The 18,930-nt window shown below is 41.0% G+C and overlaps 1 protein-coding gene across 1 annotated transcript in view; it reads right to left on the bottom strand.

The window, feature by feature from the left end:
• The window catches only part of CHP1 (calcineurin like EF-hand protein 1), a 34,411-nt gene extending 18,597 nt beyond the window's left edge, over positions 1-15,814 (bottom strand). The window contains exons 1-2 of the mRNA XM_045536708.1: positions 15,500-15,814; positions 7,377-7,449 (exon numbers count right to left, since the gene is read on the bottom strand). Coding sequence (XP_045392664.1) covers positions 7,377-7,449; positions 15,500-15,566 — 140 coding nt within the window. The 5' untranslated portion in view covers positions 15,567-15,814. The remainder of the gene's footprint in view (positions 1-7,376; positions 7,450-15,499) is intronic.
• Between the last annotated feature and the right edge of the window lie 3,116 nt (positions 15,815-18,930).

Here is an 18,930-nt window from a genome sequence, read left to right as displayed (position 1 = left end):
TACAACATATCTGCACTGTACTCTTCAAAATATCCATGTCATGAAGGACAAAGAAAGGCAGAGGATTGTTACAGATCAAAGGGGACTAAAGAGACATACAACTAAACCCAATGAACGATCCTGGACAAGGACAAATATTGCTATAAGGGACATCTGGTGACAGGTGAAAATGGAACACGGACCACATAGAATATGAACTATTACATAATAGTACTACATCAAAATGCTAAATTTCTTGACTTTTCTTTTCTTTTTTTTTTTTTTTGAGACAGAGCCTCACTCTGTTGCCCGGGCTAGAGTGCCTTGGCATCAGCCTAGCTCACAGCAACCTCAAACTCCTGGGCTCAAGTGATCCTACTGCCTCAGCCTCCCTCAGCTAGGACTACAGGCATGTGCCACCATGCCTGGCTAATTTTTTCTATATGCTTTTAGTTGTCCAGTTAATTTCTTTCTATTTTTTTTAGTAGAGATGGGGGTCTTGGTCTTTCTCAGGCTGGGCTCGAACTCCTGAGCTCAAATGATCCGCCTGCCTCGGCCTCCCAGAGTGCTAGGATTACAGGCATGAGTCACCATGCCTGGCCAATTTCTTGATTTTGATCTGAGAATGTCTTTGTTATAGTAAATATACACTGAAGTATGTGACAAAATGTTAACAATTGGTGAATCTGGATATTAGAATGAAAATTCTCTTTGTACTATTCTTGTTATTTTTAAGTTTAAAATTATTTTCAGATAAAATGTTTAATATATATATATATATATATAAACTTGAATGAATCTGATTCCTGCCTTCCAGAAGTTTGGTGACAGAAGAGATAAAACACAATCCTCCACTTTATACTAAATGCTAATGAAGACAAAAGAGATCATCAAATGCTTCTATTTTAACCCAGAAGTCTTCACACTCTGTTTCTCTTTTGGTTTAACATTTACGTGGTGCTTAATTAATTCAACAAGCTCATTTCCACCACATCTGGTGACACAGGTAGAAACTGACCTAGTGAACTGAGCACAAAGCTCTGGAAGAATAACTCTGGATTCTAATTTTCCTTGATCATTCACGGTTGTAATTTTTACATCGATGAATGAACCAGAAAAAGCCAATCATAAGATAATTAGATTGGCCAAGATGATAAAAAAAATCACTGAGGTCCTCATTATTTAATTCAACAAACATGTACTAAGCTTTTATTACATAATTTGCTCTATAATACAAAGTTCACATTATCACCAAAATGTAGCTCCTCTTGTTTGACAGGTTAAGAAACAATAACTACTCCCTTTTAAATGAAGGCTAAGGCTGATTTGAATTGCATGGCCACATACTTCAGTTTAATATCTAACAAGCTTAAGTAATTTTAGCTGAGAAGAGGCACAGTTTAAATACCAAGTCTACTATCAAGTGTTGGGTGCACAATCTAGCCTGAACTCCTTTAATCTCAATAAGGGAATCTAGACTTGGACTTCCAATCTCAATAAAGACCTAAACCCTGTCCTTTGATACTATTTAACTCCAGTCTTAGAATTTAGATTGTATATAGAATGTGGTTCCAGTCACCAGACCAAGAGGAATACTACTGAAAGTATCAAAATAAAAATGAAAAGAGTATAAAAAATAGTTTGTCATCTCCTAAACAATTTGCAACTTATTATTAGTTGCTCTGTAATAGAACATAGATCATCCTGGCAGTTTCTCTAATCTTATATTTTCGAATTTGTCCGTCAACACAAACCTAATAGAGAAAAATAAATACTCCAAAGTGGCCCACATGCCACAAGTACAAGATTCATTTGAAATTCAGATTTTTATGTACTTATTAAAAAACATATTGACATTATATTGTGACTCATGATATATCTAGGAAAATCTTCCTCAAAGATTTTTTGAGAAAAAGATATTATTAAAGGTAGTAGACAAGTCTGAGTATGGAACCATGTTTATGGCATTCTTTGTGGCCAAGAAATTCCCAGTGAGGAGTGGCTTTCCAGACATTCAAGGGCACAAGGATGCTCTGAAAAACCAGAGTTTGAAAGACTGTTAGCAACCAGAAGTGCCAACCCTCTACACTGCAAGTTCCTTCTTTATTTGGAGATTTTGCTTCACAAGTAACTTCTATTTCAAGCACCCAGAAGTTGATGCTTTAGATGACTTATATATAATGAGATTATTTTAGTATAATAGAAATTAGTCATATGGCACAAGATATTTATTAACAAGAAATGACCAATAATTTCCATTACCTAAAGCATTTAATCAATATTTTAAATTAAATTAATAATTTTCGGGCCGGGCGCGGTGGCTCACGCCTGTAATCCTAGCCCTCTGGGAGGCCGAGGCGGGCGGATTGTTTGAGCTCAGGAGTTCGAGACCAGCCTGAGCAAGAACGAGACCCCGTCTCTACTAAAAATAGAAAGAAAGTATATGGACAGCTAAAATACATATAGAAAAATTAGCCGGGCATGGTGGCGCAGGCCTGTAGTCCCAGCTACTCGGGAGGCTGAGGCAGTAGGATCGCTTAAGCCCAGGAGTTTGAGGTTGCTGTGAGCTAGACTGACGCCACGGCACTCTAGCCCAGGCAACAGAGTGAGACTCTGTCTCAAAAAAAAAAAAAAATAATAATAATAATAATAATAATAATTTTCTTGTTCTGACAATAAAATTATTTTATATAAAGTACTAATAAATGTCAAAGCCAGTCTGTTAGTTGTGTATTTTAGGGTTCCAGGGCCAGGCTGGCTGATCTGCAAGGTTGCATTCTGACTTTTGGTTCATGGAGGTGGACACATGCATGTTTACCTCTTCTCATCCTAATTCTCTAAAACCTTTTGCTGAAATGTCAGCAAAAATGTACACATGAGAACATATCCACAATATAAACAATCAGGGTAAGAGAAGTATGAGAAGGCCGGGCGCGGTGGCTCACGCCTGTAATCCTAGCTCTGGGAGGCCGAGGCGGGTGGATCGCTCGAGGTCAGGAGTTCGAGACCAGCCTGAGCAAGAGTGAGACCCCGTCTCTACCAAAAATAGAAAGAAATTATCTGGCCAACTAAAAATATATATACAAAAAAATTAGCCGGGCATGGTGGCTCATGCCTGTAGTCCCAGCTACTCGGGAGGCTGAGGCAGTAGGATCGCTTAAGCCCAGGAGTCTGAGGTTGCTGTGAGCTAGGCTGATGCCACGGCACTCACTCTAGCCCGGGCAACAAAGTGAGACTCTGTCTCAAAAAAAAAAAAAAAAAAGAAGTATGAGAAAACCTGGAATTTAGAAAGTAGATGTGCATATAATAACAAGTAAGTTGGAGTAGAAGTTCCATGAATAGGCTACAGTAGAGCTGAGAGCCATTTTGCCCTGCAGAGTCGCAGGGAGGCAAGACACTCAGAGGTGCCAGGTAAGGGAAGCAGTATTCAAAGTAATTAATTAAAGGATCTTTCTGTTTTCTTTTTCCTTTTTTTTTTTTCAGAGACAGGGTCTCACTCTGTCACCCAGGCTGGAGTGCAGTGGCAAGATCGTAGTGCACTGTAACTCCCGGGTTCAAGGGATCCTCTTGCCTCAGCCTCCCAAGTATCTGAGACTATAGACGTATACCACCGCACCTGGCCCTAAAGGACTTTGTAAACAATGGGCCTGGCCGGGTACAGTGGCTCACACCTGTAATGCCAGCACTTTCAGAGACCAAGGCAGGAGGATCACTTGAGCCCAGGAGTTTGAGGCTGCAGTGAGCTATGATCACACCACTGTATGCCAGCACGGGCAACAGAGTGAGACCCTAGCTCTAAAACAAAAAAACAAAAAGAAAAGAAAAAAGAATGGGTGCCAGCTCCCCACTACTCCTAGTACCCTTCCCAAGATTACAAAACCATTTGTACCAAGGAAAAAATAGAGAACTGCTGGCCAGGCCATTGGCTCACACCTGTAATCCTAGCACTCTGGGAGGCCCAGGTGGGAGGACTGCTGGAGGTCAGGAGTTCAAGACCAGCCTGAACAAGAGCAAGACCCCATCTCTAACAAAAATAGAAAAAAATCAGTCGGGCATGGTGGTGCAAGCCTGTAGTCCCAGCTACTCAGAAGGCTGAGGCAGGAGGGGTCACTTGAGCCCAGGAGTTTGAGGCTATAGTGACTTATGATAATGCCACTGCACTCCACCCACGGTGACAGAGTAAGACTCTGTCTCAAAAAATAAATAAATAAATGGAGAACTGCTATTAGAAAGATCTACCTGGGCAGGGATTCAACCAAGCATGGGAAGTTGGCCCCCCCAGCATTAATGAGGACTAATAAGCACTAATAAGAACTCTAATAAGTAATCTAATAGACATTTTTTTGTTTACATAAAAATGTCTAATAGACATTTGTTTACATCTGTAAAACAAAAATAAACTATTATGATACAACAGAGGTCAGAGAACAAGAAAGGTTCTTAGAAATTAAAAATATGAATGTGGGCCTAAAAAGTTCATCAAAAGGATTCAAAAATAAATTCAAGGATATCTTCTAGACAGCAAAGGAAAAAGCCAAAGAGCCAAAAAATATAAAAGAAAAGTTAAGCCATGGTAGTCCAATAGCCAACCAACAGAAATGTCATAAAGAACAAATAAAGAAGAGGGAGGAGGCTAGGCGTGGTGGCTGTAATCCTAGCACTCTGGGAGGCCAAGGCGGGAGGATCACTTGAGGTCAGGACTCAAGGGCAGCCTGAGCAAGAGTGAGACCTTCATCTCTACTAAAAATAGAAAAATTAGCTGGGCGTGGTGATGCATGCCTGTAGTACCAACTATTCAGGAGGCTGAGGAAGGAGGATCACTTGTGCTCGGGAGTTTGAGGTCGTAGTGAGCTATGATGACACCACTGTACTCTACTTGGGATGACAAAGCAATATCCTGTCTCAAAAAAAAAAAAGAATACTTTGCAGTGAATCTCTGAAATCACTTTGAAGAAGCTCCATTCTAGGCCGGGTGCAGTGGCTCACGCCTGTATTCCTAGCACTCTGGGAGGCCAAGGCTGATGGATCGTTTGAGCTCAGGAGTTTGAGACCAGCCTGAGCAAGAGCAAGACCCCGTCTCTACTAAAAATAGAAAGAAATTATATGGACAACTAAAAATATATAGAGAAAAAATTAGCCAGGCATGGTGGCACATGCCTGTAGTCCCAGCTACTCGGGAGGCTGAGGCAGGAGGATCGCTTGAGCCCAGGAGTTTGAGGTTGCTGTGAGCTAGGCTGACGCCATGGGGCACTCTAGCCTGGGCAACAGAGGGAGACTCTATCTCAAAAAAAAAAAAAAAACAAAAAAAACTCCATTCTAACCAAAGCCTTCCATAGATTCTGCTTTGGGACTGATCACTACAAAAGAACACAGAATGACAAACTGTATACTATAGCCTCTCACTCTGTAGTATTTGGCTTCAGGCCCTAGACATGGAGCACCTTGGAAGAGGAAAGTAAAAACAAAAAGTGTAGAAGGGAAAATATTTCTCCTGATAACCACAACTGCCTTCTTAAGAAGGTGGGAGCTATTCCAGGTAACAAAAGATTGGAATCCACTTGTATTCAGCTGAGCACCCTGATAGGTTCTAGAAAGGTCAAGATAGGTCTTGAGCTGAGTTTGGCAGCAAAGGCTGGAGGAAGCAGATTCTCTCTGCACTACAAAGAGTTTAGAGTTCACCAGCTAATCTCTAAGGCTAGAGAGGGTAGGACAATTTTTGTACTTTAAAGGACACTATAAAAGAGTGAAAAGACAATCCATATGAGCCACAATTCCACTCATAGGTATATGCCAAGAGAAATTAAAACATATGTCCACACAGAAATGTTCAAAGCAGCACTATTCACAATAGCCAAATGGTGTAAATTCAAATGTCTACCATCTGATGAATGGATAAACCAATGTGGCATAGCCATACAATGGAATTTATTATTCAGCCATAAAAGGGAATGAAGTACTGATAAATGCTACAACGTAGATGAACCTTGAAAACATCATATTATATGGCAGAAGACTACATTTATATGAAATGTCCGAGAGAGAATTAGCGGTTGCCAGGGGTTCAGGGAAGGGGGAATAAGAAGTGATTACTTAATTGACATGGGGTTTCTATTTGGGGTGATGATTATGTTCAAAGGTTTAGCAACTATATTTCTTCCCCCTTTATGGTATATCCCATACCTGTGCTAGAAGCCTTCCAGAGATGTCCTAAACTGTTTCATGCCAGCCACCAGAAAGGCAAACAGCTTCATTACATGCCAGTCAACCAAAGCTGAAGAACAACAGTATAAAAAAGGCTGCTACTGAGAGTTAGGGTGGAAGATGGTGCTAAGTAGATATCTCATTTGACTGTGATAAGACAATTACAAACACAAAACAATGCAGCATTACATCATTCTGAGATCATATACTTACTCTAGACCAATTTCTCAACTTTGGCACTGTTGACATCTAGGGCAGAATAATTCTTTGTCGTGGCAGCTGTCCTATGCATTGCAGGATATTTAGCAGCACCCCTGGCTGCTGTCCACTAGGCCTTAGTGGCATTTCCCAGTCATGACAATCAAATATGTCTCTAGAGGCCAGGTGCAGTGGCTCACGTCTGTAATCCTAGCACTCTGAGAGGCCGAGGCGGGAGGATCGCTTGAGCTCAGGAGTTTGAGACCAGCCTGAGCAAGTGCGAGACCCCATTCTCCACAAAAAATACAAAAATTTGCTGGACATAGTCTGTGCACCTGAAGTCCCTCTTACTCAGGAGGCTGACACAGGAAGATTTCTTGAGCCCAGGAGTTTGAGGCTGCAGTGAGCTATGATGACACCACTGCACTCTAGCCCAGTGATAGAGTGAGACTCTTGTCTCAAAAGAAAAAAAAAGTCTCCAGAGATTTTGCCCCTGGGTGGCAAAATGGCCTTCAGATGAGAACCAAGACTATAGACTAAAATACTGAATATCTTGTCTAAAATTAATATACATAAAGTGATGTACCCTAGGGTTATGGGTTGGGTTGGGAAATGAGAGAAGACAGAACAACCCTAGAACACCTGGGATTGCTATGGGTCAACTTCATAAAAGCTAACGTTTGGGAAAGGATTGAGGGAAAATGTAAGCAGAGAGAGCTGAAGCCTCAAAAGTATGTTCATAGGACCAGAATAATGGCCATTTAAACTAAGGGGAGCTGGAATAAAACAATAAGCATCTGGTGACAAATTTAATGTCATTGTTCTGCTGATTTAACTCCTTGTGGATCAGCGATACTCAAAGACCAGTGAAGAAATGGTCCCTGCCCTCTGAAAGCTGGATGCTTATCATGTCTGCTTCTTGGGACATAGGCAGCTATTCAGACATTGCCAGAGAGTTTCTAGTTTCTGTGAGGAAAATAAAGAAGAGAACTGCCTACCTGAGAGTCCCGTTCTCTCCTTTGTCCAGGCTGGTGAACCGGCTGTAGAGGCGAGTAATTTGACTGTGGGAAACTAAAGAGCACAAAATTAGTCCCAGCTGGGGAAATAGCCCTCACCTGAACTGAACCCGCCCCCTACTGTCAAATGCTTCCAGTGAGTAAGCTAGGGAGATACAGCAATTCTAAAGTTGTCTCTAACCAGGAGTTCAAGTCCAGCCTGGGCAACACAGCAAGAACTCCATCTCTATAAAAAATAAAACAATTAGCTGGGCATGGTGACGTGCTTTTAGTCCCAGCTATTCAGGAGGCTGAGGCAGGAGGATCATTTGAGCCCAGGATTTCAAGGTTGTAGTGAGCTACGATCATGCCACTGCACTCTAGCCTGGGTAACAGGGAGACCCCTTCTCCAAAAATATTTTAAAGTTACCTCTAGAGCATCAATGCAGAAAATTTAAAACCTAAAGAATGAAAGAAGTTAGAAAATTAAATAAAGAGCAATCCAAATTGAATCTTGGGGCCAAGAGCAGTGGCTCAGGCCTGTAATCCTAGCACTCTGGGAGGCTGAGGCGGGAGGAATGCCTGAGCTCAGGAGTTCCGAGACAAGCCTGAGCAAGAGCAAGATCCCATCTCTTAAAAAAAAAAAAAAAAAGAAAGAAAATAGATAAAACACCATAAATTCAGGCACAAGGTGACAATTTTAATGAGATAGTAACTTCAGGTACACAATAAAACTTTGAAACTGCAAAAAGGCACGTGAGAGTTTTCACAAGGAGAAAAGCCAACAGCCAAAAAGGGTGTGACAAGTGTGGACTTTGTCCTAGGCTGTACCTTCAGAGGTTGAAAGGGGTGGCTGAAATAGTTCTGATAGTTGTTCTCCTCTCTCAGCTCAAGAAACACAAATTTACTTGCAGTGTTGGGAACAATGGAACAAAGTAAACAGGGGCAAGCAGGAAGTGAATGATCCATAGCTGGGATGAGAGGACATACTAGGTGTGGCTGTGAATTCTTTAGCATTAGGTTTCACCCTCAAAGCTGGGCTCTGTTCTACACTATGGTTCTCAGGTGAGCATAGAGCTGGGAAGGGAGCAAAATCACTCCTATCCAGGGCAGGGGCAGCAGAGCTCCAGCCACGACTCAGGAAGCAGTTGTGGACTGTTCTGCCAGCCAGCCAGGTGTGAATAGCTCACTATAAAGAGCACACACTTGTGAGGGTCAGGCAGACAGATTCTGATTCCATTCATAGCTTCATAGCTTACCAGTGAGGGGTCAGTGAATGGCACTGTGTGCGAACTGAGTCAATGAAAGGAAAATGCTTGGCCAAGTGCCTGGCATATGACAAGCACTCCAAGTTAGCTATCATCATCATCATCTTTATGTTGTGAGTGGAAGGCACAGTTTTATTGCTGCACTAATTACTTTCCATTTCCCTCCTGACTCTGCCAGTTATAACTGTTTTAAAGAACTTGACTAGTTTCTTCCAGTTCTGGCCTCAGGCCTTAAAGGCTACTCTTATACTAAAGTTCCCTTTAGTTTAGCAAAAATAAGTACATTAAAAAATTACTAAGTTTCCCAAAATATTTTCTGAAAAAACACAGTTTGTTCACAATCCCAACACTGCTGTTTCCATTTCTTCATATATCATCTATTATAATGTCAGTCACGTGTATACTTTATATAGTTCTAATAGCTTACTTTTCATTTAGTAATTCATAATTTTTCTATATTGCTTGGAGTCCTTTTTAATAACTGCATAATATTTGGTCCACTGGGTCAATTTTTAGTGTTTAGAATATTAAGTATTTTGTGTTACTTTTCTTTAAGAAGGAAAACTATTTCTTTTTATACTAGTTGTTTTTGAGAAAATAATCCATGCACATGGTAAAAATGCAAAAAGTACAAAATACACAATGAAAAGTCACCCTAACACCCCAATTTCCCAGTGTCCTATGCCAAAGGCCAACACTATTATCAGTTTCTTGGGAATCTTTCTAGGAATCTTCTATGAGTATATGTATTATGTGAGTATATATCTATGAGTGTGTATATATGTATATGTATATATATAGTGATTTAGAAAACTTTAAAATTGGAAAGAATATTACCTAGTCCAACTCCTTCTATTAGGAAATGAGCCACATATCTTTCTAATCTAGATTACCATCTACAAGAACTGGGCACTGAAATCTCCTATATTATGATTTCTTAAACTCCCTCAGTAAGTACTGGTATGGCATTACATCCCATCCATATTTCAAAAAAAAAAAGAAAAAATGGAATGAGTTTATGGCTGCTTGAATTCACAATTTACTAATATGTTAAAAATAAATATGTAAATATATAAACAAGTAACCAAAACAATCATAAAATTGCTATCTCCCAGGACTATATGGAAATCAGTGGAGAAATGTACAATCAAATGTCAATTTTTAAAATTAATATGGTCACATCTGAGCCTATCTCCTAAATTATGGAGTTAATATTATAATTATATTGTAACAAAAAGCTTTGTTAACAAAAAAAAGAATGAGAGGAAGTGTTAATCTTGATGCTAAATCCACCGTGACAAAGAATATAAAGCAACCTCCAGGTGTAGAGCTCAGAACAACCCCAATCCATCTATAAAGAGGCTACACAATCCATATGCAGAAAGGCATTAGAACTGGCACGAATGATGTCAGGGCATGTTTCCAGTAAACTATCCTCACCTGAAGGCACTAAGCTAGCCAGATAGGTGCCCCAAACCTGCACAATTCTTGGTAACCCAAAGGAAGTCTCAGGAGTTGACAGTTACTCTCAGAAAACACTGTGCATAAGGACATGTCTTAAATGAAGCTATATTTTTCTCCACTGATGGGCAAATAATTATTTTAATGCCTTAAAAGATTATTTAGAAGACCATGTTAACCTTCCTGACTATAAATCTTTCTATCATCACTGCATTGTGCTCAGAGGAGAAAGGTGTTTCAGAGAAGTGCCAAGCACCAAGGAAAAATGGCAGAGGGAAGAATAAGAACAAAAAGGAAATAAGAAAAAAGTTATTTTGCCCTTGCCTTTATCCTAAGTCTTAATGTAGAAGAACAACTGATAACCTAGGTAAAGCATAAAAGGGTAGCCAAAGGTAGCTCTAGATAAAAGATTTTGGGCCAGTGGCTCATGCTAGTAATCCCAGCACTTTGGGAAGCCAAGGCAGGAGATCACTTGAGCCCAGGAGTGTGAGGCTGCAGTGAGGTATGATCTGGCCACTGTACTCCAAGCCTGGGCAACAGAGTAAGACCTGTCTCTAAGAAAAATTCTTTTTAATAAAAAGATAAAAGATTTTTAAAGTTGAAGCCTATACCCCTAATCATTCCTCCTGAACACTTCATCTTAACATTTCCCCTGACATGAGATTTCAAGATCTGGCCTCTTTTAATCTCTCTAAAAAAAAAAAAAAAAGACTTAAAAAACATTAAGTAAAACAAACAAACCCTACCTTCTCATAATTGGGGAAATCTGAATATGGATCAAATAGTAGATAATATTATAGAATTATCAACTTTCTTAGGTGTGATAATAGCATTGTGATTATGTAGGGAAAAAAAATCCCTATTCTCTGCAGATACATGTAGAAGTATTTAGGGATGAAGAGTTCCAATACCTGCAACTTTCAAATGGTGCATCAAAAATATACATAAATAGATAAAGCTTTTATCTTTGCAGCTGCTGCAGGGGTTAATTATCTTCTAAATGAGTAAAACTCCAAGTACTCTATGCTCTGGACCACCTTCCCCTACCAAAAAAAAAAGTTTCCAGAGTCTCCCTCCCGCAGAGCCCTCTCTAATGTAACAAGTGGTTGCCTCTTACCACTTTCTGGAAACAAAATGAGAATAAAACTCTGTACTAGAACTAGAAAAGTACAGAGCTTTACAAATTAAGTAACTCAAAACAAGCTGAAGGTGTTAGTTATCCATTCATTTCCATTTCAATAGAAGGAAGAAGATAGTAGGGTCTTCTGTAGTGACACAACCTTCAGGCACCAAGGCTTGGCAGGTGAGGGCCATAAAAGGGTCCTGCACTGGAGGCAGTAGCAGCCAGGAGTTGCACTTTCACTTACATTCTAGCCCAGGAAATTGTTCTCAAGCAATTGCCTTTGCCAGCCTTGTACTTTGGTGGAACTGTAGGGAAACCCACATTGGTTTTATCATCACTACACCCTTTCAAACAAACAAAATCTCACCAGTCTGTACAATTTACTTTCTAAATCTGTTCAACACGCCCCAAATACCACGTGACACACACCAGAGCTAGAGACTAAAATAAATTAATCTGCATTCATTGTTACTTTGTTGGTATGAATTGCTTCTCATAGATAAGGTTTTAAATAATTCACAGCCAGCTTATTGCTACAGTTAAGTAAACTAAGGATGGGGATTACAAAAATCCCAAAGATATTTGTGGCTTTCCCCCAATTTCATCTTTTATTCAAATGAGCTTTAATTTATGAAAATGCAGAAGTGTGAAAGAAGGTAATAGAACAAAGACAGTATAGCAAATGTCTTATGCCAACCCGAAGCGTTTCTTGGACCATGTTTCTTAAATTGTTAAAAATATAATTTCTACTCCTTTAAAAGTATTATTTCCTTAGAACTGGCAAAACGTCTGTACTTGATTCCTAAGCCAATGCCTACTGAAAATAGAAAATGTATAAAATACTGTCACCTCCCCCAATTATATAGCCCTACACATAGTTTTTATAACTAGCACATGCAAATGGTATTTTCCCAATAAAATGATTGTTATCTATGATTCAAAATAATAATAGCTAACACACCGAATCTATTATACTAGACACTATTCTTTTTTTTTTTTTTTTTTTTTTAGAGATAGAGTCTCACTCTGTTGCCCAAGTTAGAGTGCCACGTGCCATGGCATCATCCTAGCTCACAGCAACCTCAAACTCCTGGGCTCAAGTGATCCTTCTGCCTCAGCCTCCCAAGTAGCTGGGACTACAGGCATGTGCCACCATGCCCTGCTAATTTTTTCTTCTATATATATTTTTAGCTGTCCAGATCATTTCTTTCTAATTTTAGTAGAGATGGGGCCTCGCTCTTGCTCAGGCTGGTCTCGAACTCCTGACCTCAAGCGATCTTCCCGCCTCAGCCTCCCAGAGTGCTAGGATTACAGGTGTAAGACACCTCGCCCAGCCCCAGACACTATTCTAATTTCCATAATTCACCTCATTCAATTGGCAAAAGAATTCTATAAAGTAGGTCTTTTTCTTTCTTTTTTTCTTTTTCTTTTTTTAATAGATGATCTTGCTCTGTCACCCAGGCTGGACTGGTGCACTGGCACAATCATAGCTCACTGTAACCTCCAACTCCTGGGCTCAAGCGGTCCTTCCACCTCTGTCTCCCAAGTAGCTAGGACTAGAGGCTCGAGCCAAGTAGGTACTACTATTATTATAATTTTACAGATGATGAAACTGAGGCTCACAGGTAATTCTTACCTAGAATTACTTTTCCAAACACTTAGTGGTTAACTTTTAAATACCAGCTAAACTAGTCATATATGAATTCTAATCAATTTAAATTTACAAAAAATGTTTAAATATAATCATCAATTCCAATGCAAAGCTTTCATATTGACTATCAAGTCATTTTCTCCCAATTATACTACATTTTCTTACTGGCAAACAGAGTAGTAAAATGTCTACTTGTTCTTAAAGTGTTTCCAATTGATATAGTTCCCCAATTGTTCTTCATGAAACAAGAAGCAGATGAAAATAGGACAAATTCCACCTCGTTACTCCACCATCCAGGTATCTGTTGTTTTTATTCTTCAAAACCTTTTGCATCATACTAAAAATTACTGCTTTAAAAAACAACTCTGATGATGGGCACTAATTGGATAAACTGATGGCTCAACTCTCAGGGCAGAGGAATGGCTTAGTAGCAGGCTTGGGGGAGATCACTCCTGGAAGCCATCCAAAATGCCCTAGGTTAATTTATCCAAATCCAATCCGTTTATGCATGCACCAAGGCCCAATTCCTGTCCTCCACAAGGCCAGCTGACAAGGACTCTCTCTTCCCTGATTTCTGAAGGTGGGTGCCACACAATTTCAGCTTCCTTTTTTTTTTTTTTTTTTTTTCAGCTTCCTAATGTCACCATGCTAATCATAACTCTCTTGGGCTTATCTTCCCAATGAGGTTGTGGGCATCTGTTGTCACCATCTGCTCTGGGTACCTAGCATAGTACTGAACAGATACTGTGAAAATTCAGTACGTTCTTGTTTCACTAGCATTCTGGCTCAATGCATACATTTGCATTGACTGTGATTGAGAATCTCCCCCATGTTCACTCTTTGGCAACATAAAGAGCTCTTCATGAGTACTTAGTTCTGCTTGTCCACAAGTCACATGGTAAAACATCCCAGAGTCCTATAGCAATCCAGGCCCTTTTCATTTGGTCAAATATAAATAAACCAGAATGGGATTACTGCTCCCTTCACTCTGAGGCAAAAATGGCTTTTCTCATGTTCACTATGGTTTACACTTCCTTATTATGTGACTTTTAAGCACAACCGCTTTAATTTGGGTGTCACCCTAGACCTAAAATAGTTATTATACTTATGAGTGTGGCCATAGGTCATAGCCACAAAATGTAATAAAATGCTTTCTAAATGCAAACTGCCTATATTTCTATTCCTGGACTCAGATTAAGTCATAAAATGACTATAACATTCAGTGGCCAAACAAGTACTGCAAATTATGAATAGCTAACTACCTTCTGTCATTCATTCAAAATCATTAAAAGGACTGTCTTGGTAAGTGGTGAGGTCATCATCATTAAAGGTCTTTATGGAGAGGCTTACGGGCCATGTTAGGAGATTCTGAAAGAAGTAAATCAATTAGACAAGGGGTGGGCCTAGAGAACATGCCTACCACTTTAAAGATTCTAGAAAGTTGAACTTCTCAGAAAGCACAGGACACCATTTAATTTAACCCAAGCCATCACTGCCTGAGTAACTGTGTAGTTTCCTCAGTGATCCTCAGTACTATCTGCATATGGTATATTGAGTTACTTACTGCTCACGTAATTTTCAAAGACAGGTATCATGAAGAGACAGAGGTCAGGTGCTTAAATACCTCAAAACTCAACTAGAATGATAAAGGATTACTGAGAAAATATAGCATGCATCAATACAATTGTATCATACATTGCATTATCAACGGTTATTCAAATGTATGATGGTATTTTACAGAGCTTCTGAATTCCCAGAGCCCTGTTGCTCCTTTGTTCAGGCTAATGAGGAAGAGACTAAACTATTAAAAAAATCAGTTCCTAGTACAAATTCACACTGAGATTTTTGGAGCACATCCAATTTCAATTGTGACTGCATAAAGCTTACCAGCATAGTACAAATCAATATACACGAAATTAAGACAGCCAAGTATGCTCAGTGTAAGTAAAAAAAACTGGCGGTCACAGTAACTGTGCTTTTTCTCCAAAAGTTCAGATTGAAAGAAGTCTCACACTCTCAGAACCCTGATTAAAGGTTTCCAGGCACTGGGTCGCGTCTTCCAAAGCCTTACTACTAACTTGGTCTTGCTTTCTGGATTTGTTTATCCAGTTTGTGGCAAGAACTTGTTTGTGATTTCCCACAGTTGTCAGTGGTTTTAGGTCCTTGCCCAAGAACAGATTATGTTTTCTACAGAATCCATCCAGAATTCCTGAATTTGCTTCTCCGGCTTACCCACTGTTCAGGACGCCTGTTCATACGGAAAGGTGATGGGAGAGGATAGAGGACAGGAGTTTGGTCGGAGGCTTTCATGGGCCGGGGACTTTCAGAGACTGGGGGTTGTGGGTGGGAGGAGAAAAGAGGTTTCTACGCTCTATGAGTGATCCAGGATCCCGCCTTCGTGGGGAAGGACAGCCCCACAAGAGCTAGATCCCTGCTCCGGGAAGCTGCAGCTGGAAGAACAGGTCCTCCCAACCCTCGGTCCTCAAACCTGGAGGCTGCCCAGGACCCCCCCCCCCGCAACACACACGGTCACCCCACCTCCAGACCTTAGCGACAGCCACCCTCGGACTTGAAGCCAGCCGGAGGTGCCTGGCAGCGTTCCCACCCCCCACCCTGAACTCACAGCCGGTCTCCTTCTTGATCTCCTCAAGCTCTTCGTCCCGCAGTAACGTGGAAGCCCGAGACCCCATCACCGAGCTGGGAGCTCCTCCGGGAGCAGCGACGCCTGAAGCAACGGCGGCTGAAGGGAGGGAGGGAAAGGAAGAAGGGAGGAAGGGTTAGGGGTCAAGAAGGGAGAGGGCAGTGTTTCTACTGCGGACCTGGGAGGGAACCCAGGGGTGGCGCGCGGGGGAGGGCGGCCCCGGGGACCAGCCAATCAGGAGCGAGGCTGCGCTCTGCGCAGGAGCCGACGTCTGTGCGGCGAGTTCCAGCCCCAAAATGAAGCAGCCCTGAGCCAGCCTGAGTCCTGCTGAAGACGGACCCCGCCCCCGGAACCGTGGCTGCTACCGGCCTTAAAGGGGCGATGCCACTCTGGCGCTAGCGACCTCAATTAAAAGGGTCGCTCCATCGACCCACCGTTTTACAACAAACTAACCTGCGACAGACATTGTATCCTACCCTTTCTCACGGGAGTCTAACAGTAGGAATATTACCCTACAGGCGGTACAGATTTCGGAAAACAATAAAAATGAATAGACAAAACTTCGTGAGGGAGAACCCTGGGGTGTGTCCTCTGGGAACTGCAAGCCGGGAGTCGCCCCTCTTCATTTTTCCTTGGCGGCCCTCCCTCCTCCAGGCCGCAGGGGGCGCTGGGGAGCCCGCCTCGGGCCGCGCGCCGATTGGCTCTGGGCAAACAGCCGGGACTTGGCGTTGTTCTCGGCGCGCGTCCGCTCTGCGGTTTGGGTGCCGGGCAGTGCGTACTTTCCTCCGGTTTGTCTTCGTTATGCTTTGCTAACCGCCGCCGGGGAGCTTGAAGCACCCAGGGATTGCTGTCTTAATGGCAGTCCCTCTTCTTTTAGTTCTAGACTGAAGTTCGAGGAACTCACCATTTGGCTGAAATTAGGATCCAGATGTTCCACACTTCCTTCGGGGGAAAAAAAAAACCTGACGGAGGAAGAAAGTGAATTCTTATCGTATGGCCCGCCGTTTATTTTGTCTTAAAAATGAGGAATTTTGTATTTTATTCTTATGGCATGTTTGTTTTGATGATAAAGTTTAAAGACACCCGTCAAATCAGTACACCCTCTCTGGTGAACCAGTTATTTTCCTGTGTCTTCAACTGTATTACTCGTTCACCTGTTTCTTTTGAGACATGAAAGAACCACATTCTGACCACTATCGCTTAGTACCTAAGTACTAGGGTATTCTTACCTTAGCAAGCTTTCCCAAATCAATTTAAGTTACTAGTTTTAAACGTTACCTAAGGCCTTACAGCTTAGCCTGAGGGTTCCCTGTAGGCTGAAATTCTAGTCTCACAGTTATTTTCATGATTGACTTGCTCTTGTCTGACCAAGTGATGTAGGCATTCCTAGGCAGAGAGAAACATTTTGGATATGCCCGCCTAAGAAGCCACTGGAGCTGCTTATTATTTTGCGAATATGGGTGTGGTAGGAAAACTGAGATGTCAGCCACATGATTATCCCTTTTCTCAGTCTGCCTTGAAGCCCATCTCTTGATCCTGACCTTACTTTTTCCTTCCTAATCTTGAAGCTTACCATTTGCAGCTGTCTCCAGTCAAAGCTTTCTTTGCTTCGTGTTAACATATTTTTCTAATTTAACGTTTCTCTTTTTTTCTTTGACATTTAAAAAATGTTCTTGTTTTTCAAGCAATTCACAAACTTTTCTTTCTTTGGTATCTTTTTAAAATATAAATTAATTTTTGCCTCTATTGAAGGATTCCCCCCAGTTTTATATTTTTATATTTTTATATTTTTCTTTTTGTAAAAAATCCCCTTTTCCCTGTTTGATTAACTTGAGTAAAGAATGATTTTTTTCTTTTTTTTTTTTTTTTTGGAGACAGGCTCTCATTCTGTCACTCACACTGGAGTGCAGTGGCATCATCATAGGCCCCATGCTGCCTCAAACTCCTGGGCTCAAGTGATCCTCCCATCTCAGCCTCCCAAGTAGCAGGGAGTACAGACACACACCACCACACCCCGCTAATTTTTAAAACAGGGTCTTGCTGGGTTGCCCAGGCTGGTCTCGAACTCCTGGCCTCAAGCAATCCTCCCACTTCAGCCTTCCAAAGTGCAGAGATATAGGTGTGAGCCATCAAGATCAGCTCAGAATGATTTTTCTTAGGCTCTCTGATGACTTGTTTTATGTTCTCTCTGGATGCATAACACTTGGTCTTGCACTAGAAACATCCCTACTAGGGCCCTGGTCTTGGTTCAGGTTCCATTACCTTCTAGCTGTGTGACGTCAAGCAGGTGTCTTAAATCTCTAAGCCTCAGTTTCTGCATTTGTAAATTAGGTTGTTGTTGTTAAATATCAAATAATATTTGTATAAGCACTTGATAGACTTTAAAATTAAAAAATAGGTTATTTATTTGGCTAAAAGTGGTATGTAACTTCTCACCTTCTTCCTAGTTGAATTAGGCTCTAGTTATTTCGTCAGTGTTTTTATAGTTAAATTGCAGAATTCAATGGTTGAATTTTCCTCTTGTGGCAAAGGCAAACAGATTTTAAATTTAAACCACCATAGAAGAACATTTATCTAGGGTTCTAAATACAAGGACATCCAAATAACAGAATAGTTCTAAGAGATACTTTAAAAAAAAAAAGCATTCATCTTTTAAATGACTGTATTACACTAAAGAATGTAAGAGTATCTACTATGAATGAGCTATTTCCTTACTTTGTATATTTTTTCCTTACTTTGTATATTTCTATATTGTTGTAATTCTTTATAATGAGCATGTATCATTTTTACAAAACATTTGAGTGTATGGCATGTGGCAATTTGATGTGTCAGGCTGTACATGACTAGTTGGTGACACTACAGCAGCCCAGACCCGAAGCTGTGGCCAGGGTGGTATGGAATGACCCTTGCAGTGACATCATGGCAGCTGGATTGGCAATGCATAAATAGTGATAGTTCTCCCATCCAAGTACTAACCAGGCCCAACCCTGCTTAGCTTCCGAGATCAGATGAGATAGGGCACATTCAAGGTAGTATGGCCATAGACAATTATGATAGTTCTAAGTGAGTTATGCTTTATTTGATAGCAGTGTAAAACTCTGGAAATGTTATTAATCCAGCAGAGGATAGATCTAGAAGAGGTTGCATCCGAGACATTTCTGGGTAAACAATTTATTGCAGTATGTGTTGGCAAGTATTTTTGCTGATGTCAATTTTTTAAATTTGTTCTTTTTCCTTTTTTGGTTAAAACTATGTATGTATGTGTCTTTTAAAAGCCTCTATATTGGCCGGACGTGGTGGCTCATGCCTGTAATCCTAGCACTCTGGGAGGCCGAGGCAGGAGGATTGCTTGAGCCCAGGAGTTTGAGGTTGCTGTGAGCTAGGCTGATACCACGGCACTCTAGCCTGGGCAA

The sequence above is a fragment of the Lemur catta genome, chromosome 1 (assembly GCF_020740605.2).
Source record: "Lemur catta isolate mLemCat1 chromosome 1, mLemCat1.pri, whole genome shotgun sequence".
Lineage (NCBI taxonomy): Eukaryota > Metazoa > Chordata > Mammalia > Primates > Lemuridae > Lemur > Lemur catta.
The sequence above is the reverse complement of the archived record's forward strand: the minus strand, read 5'-3'. Positions and strand labels throughout refer to the sequence as shown.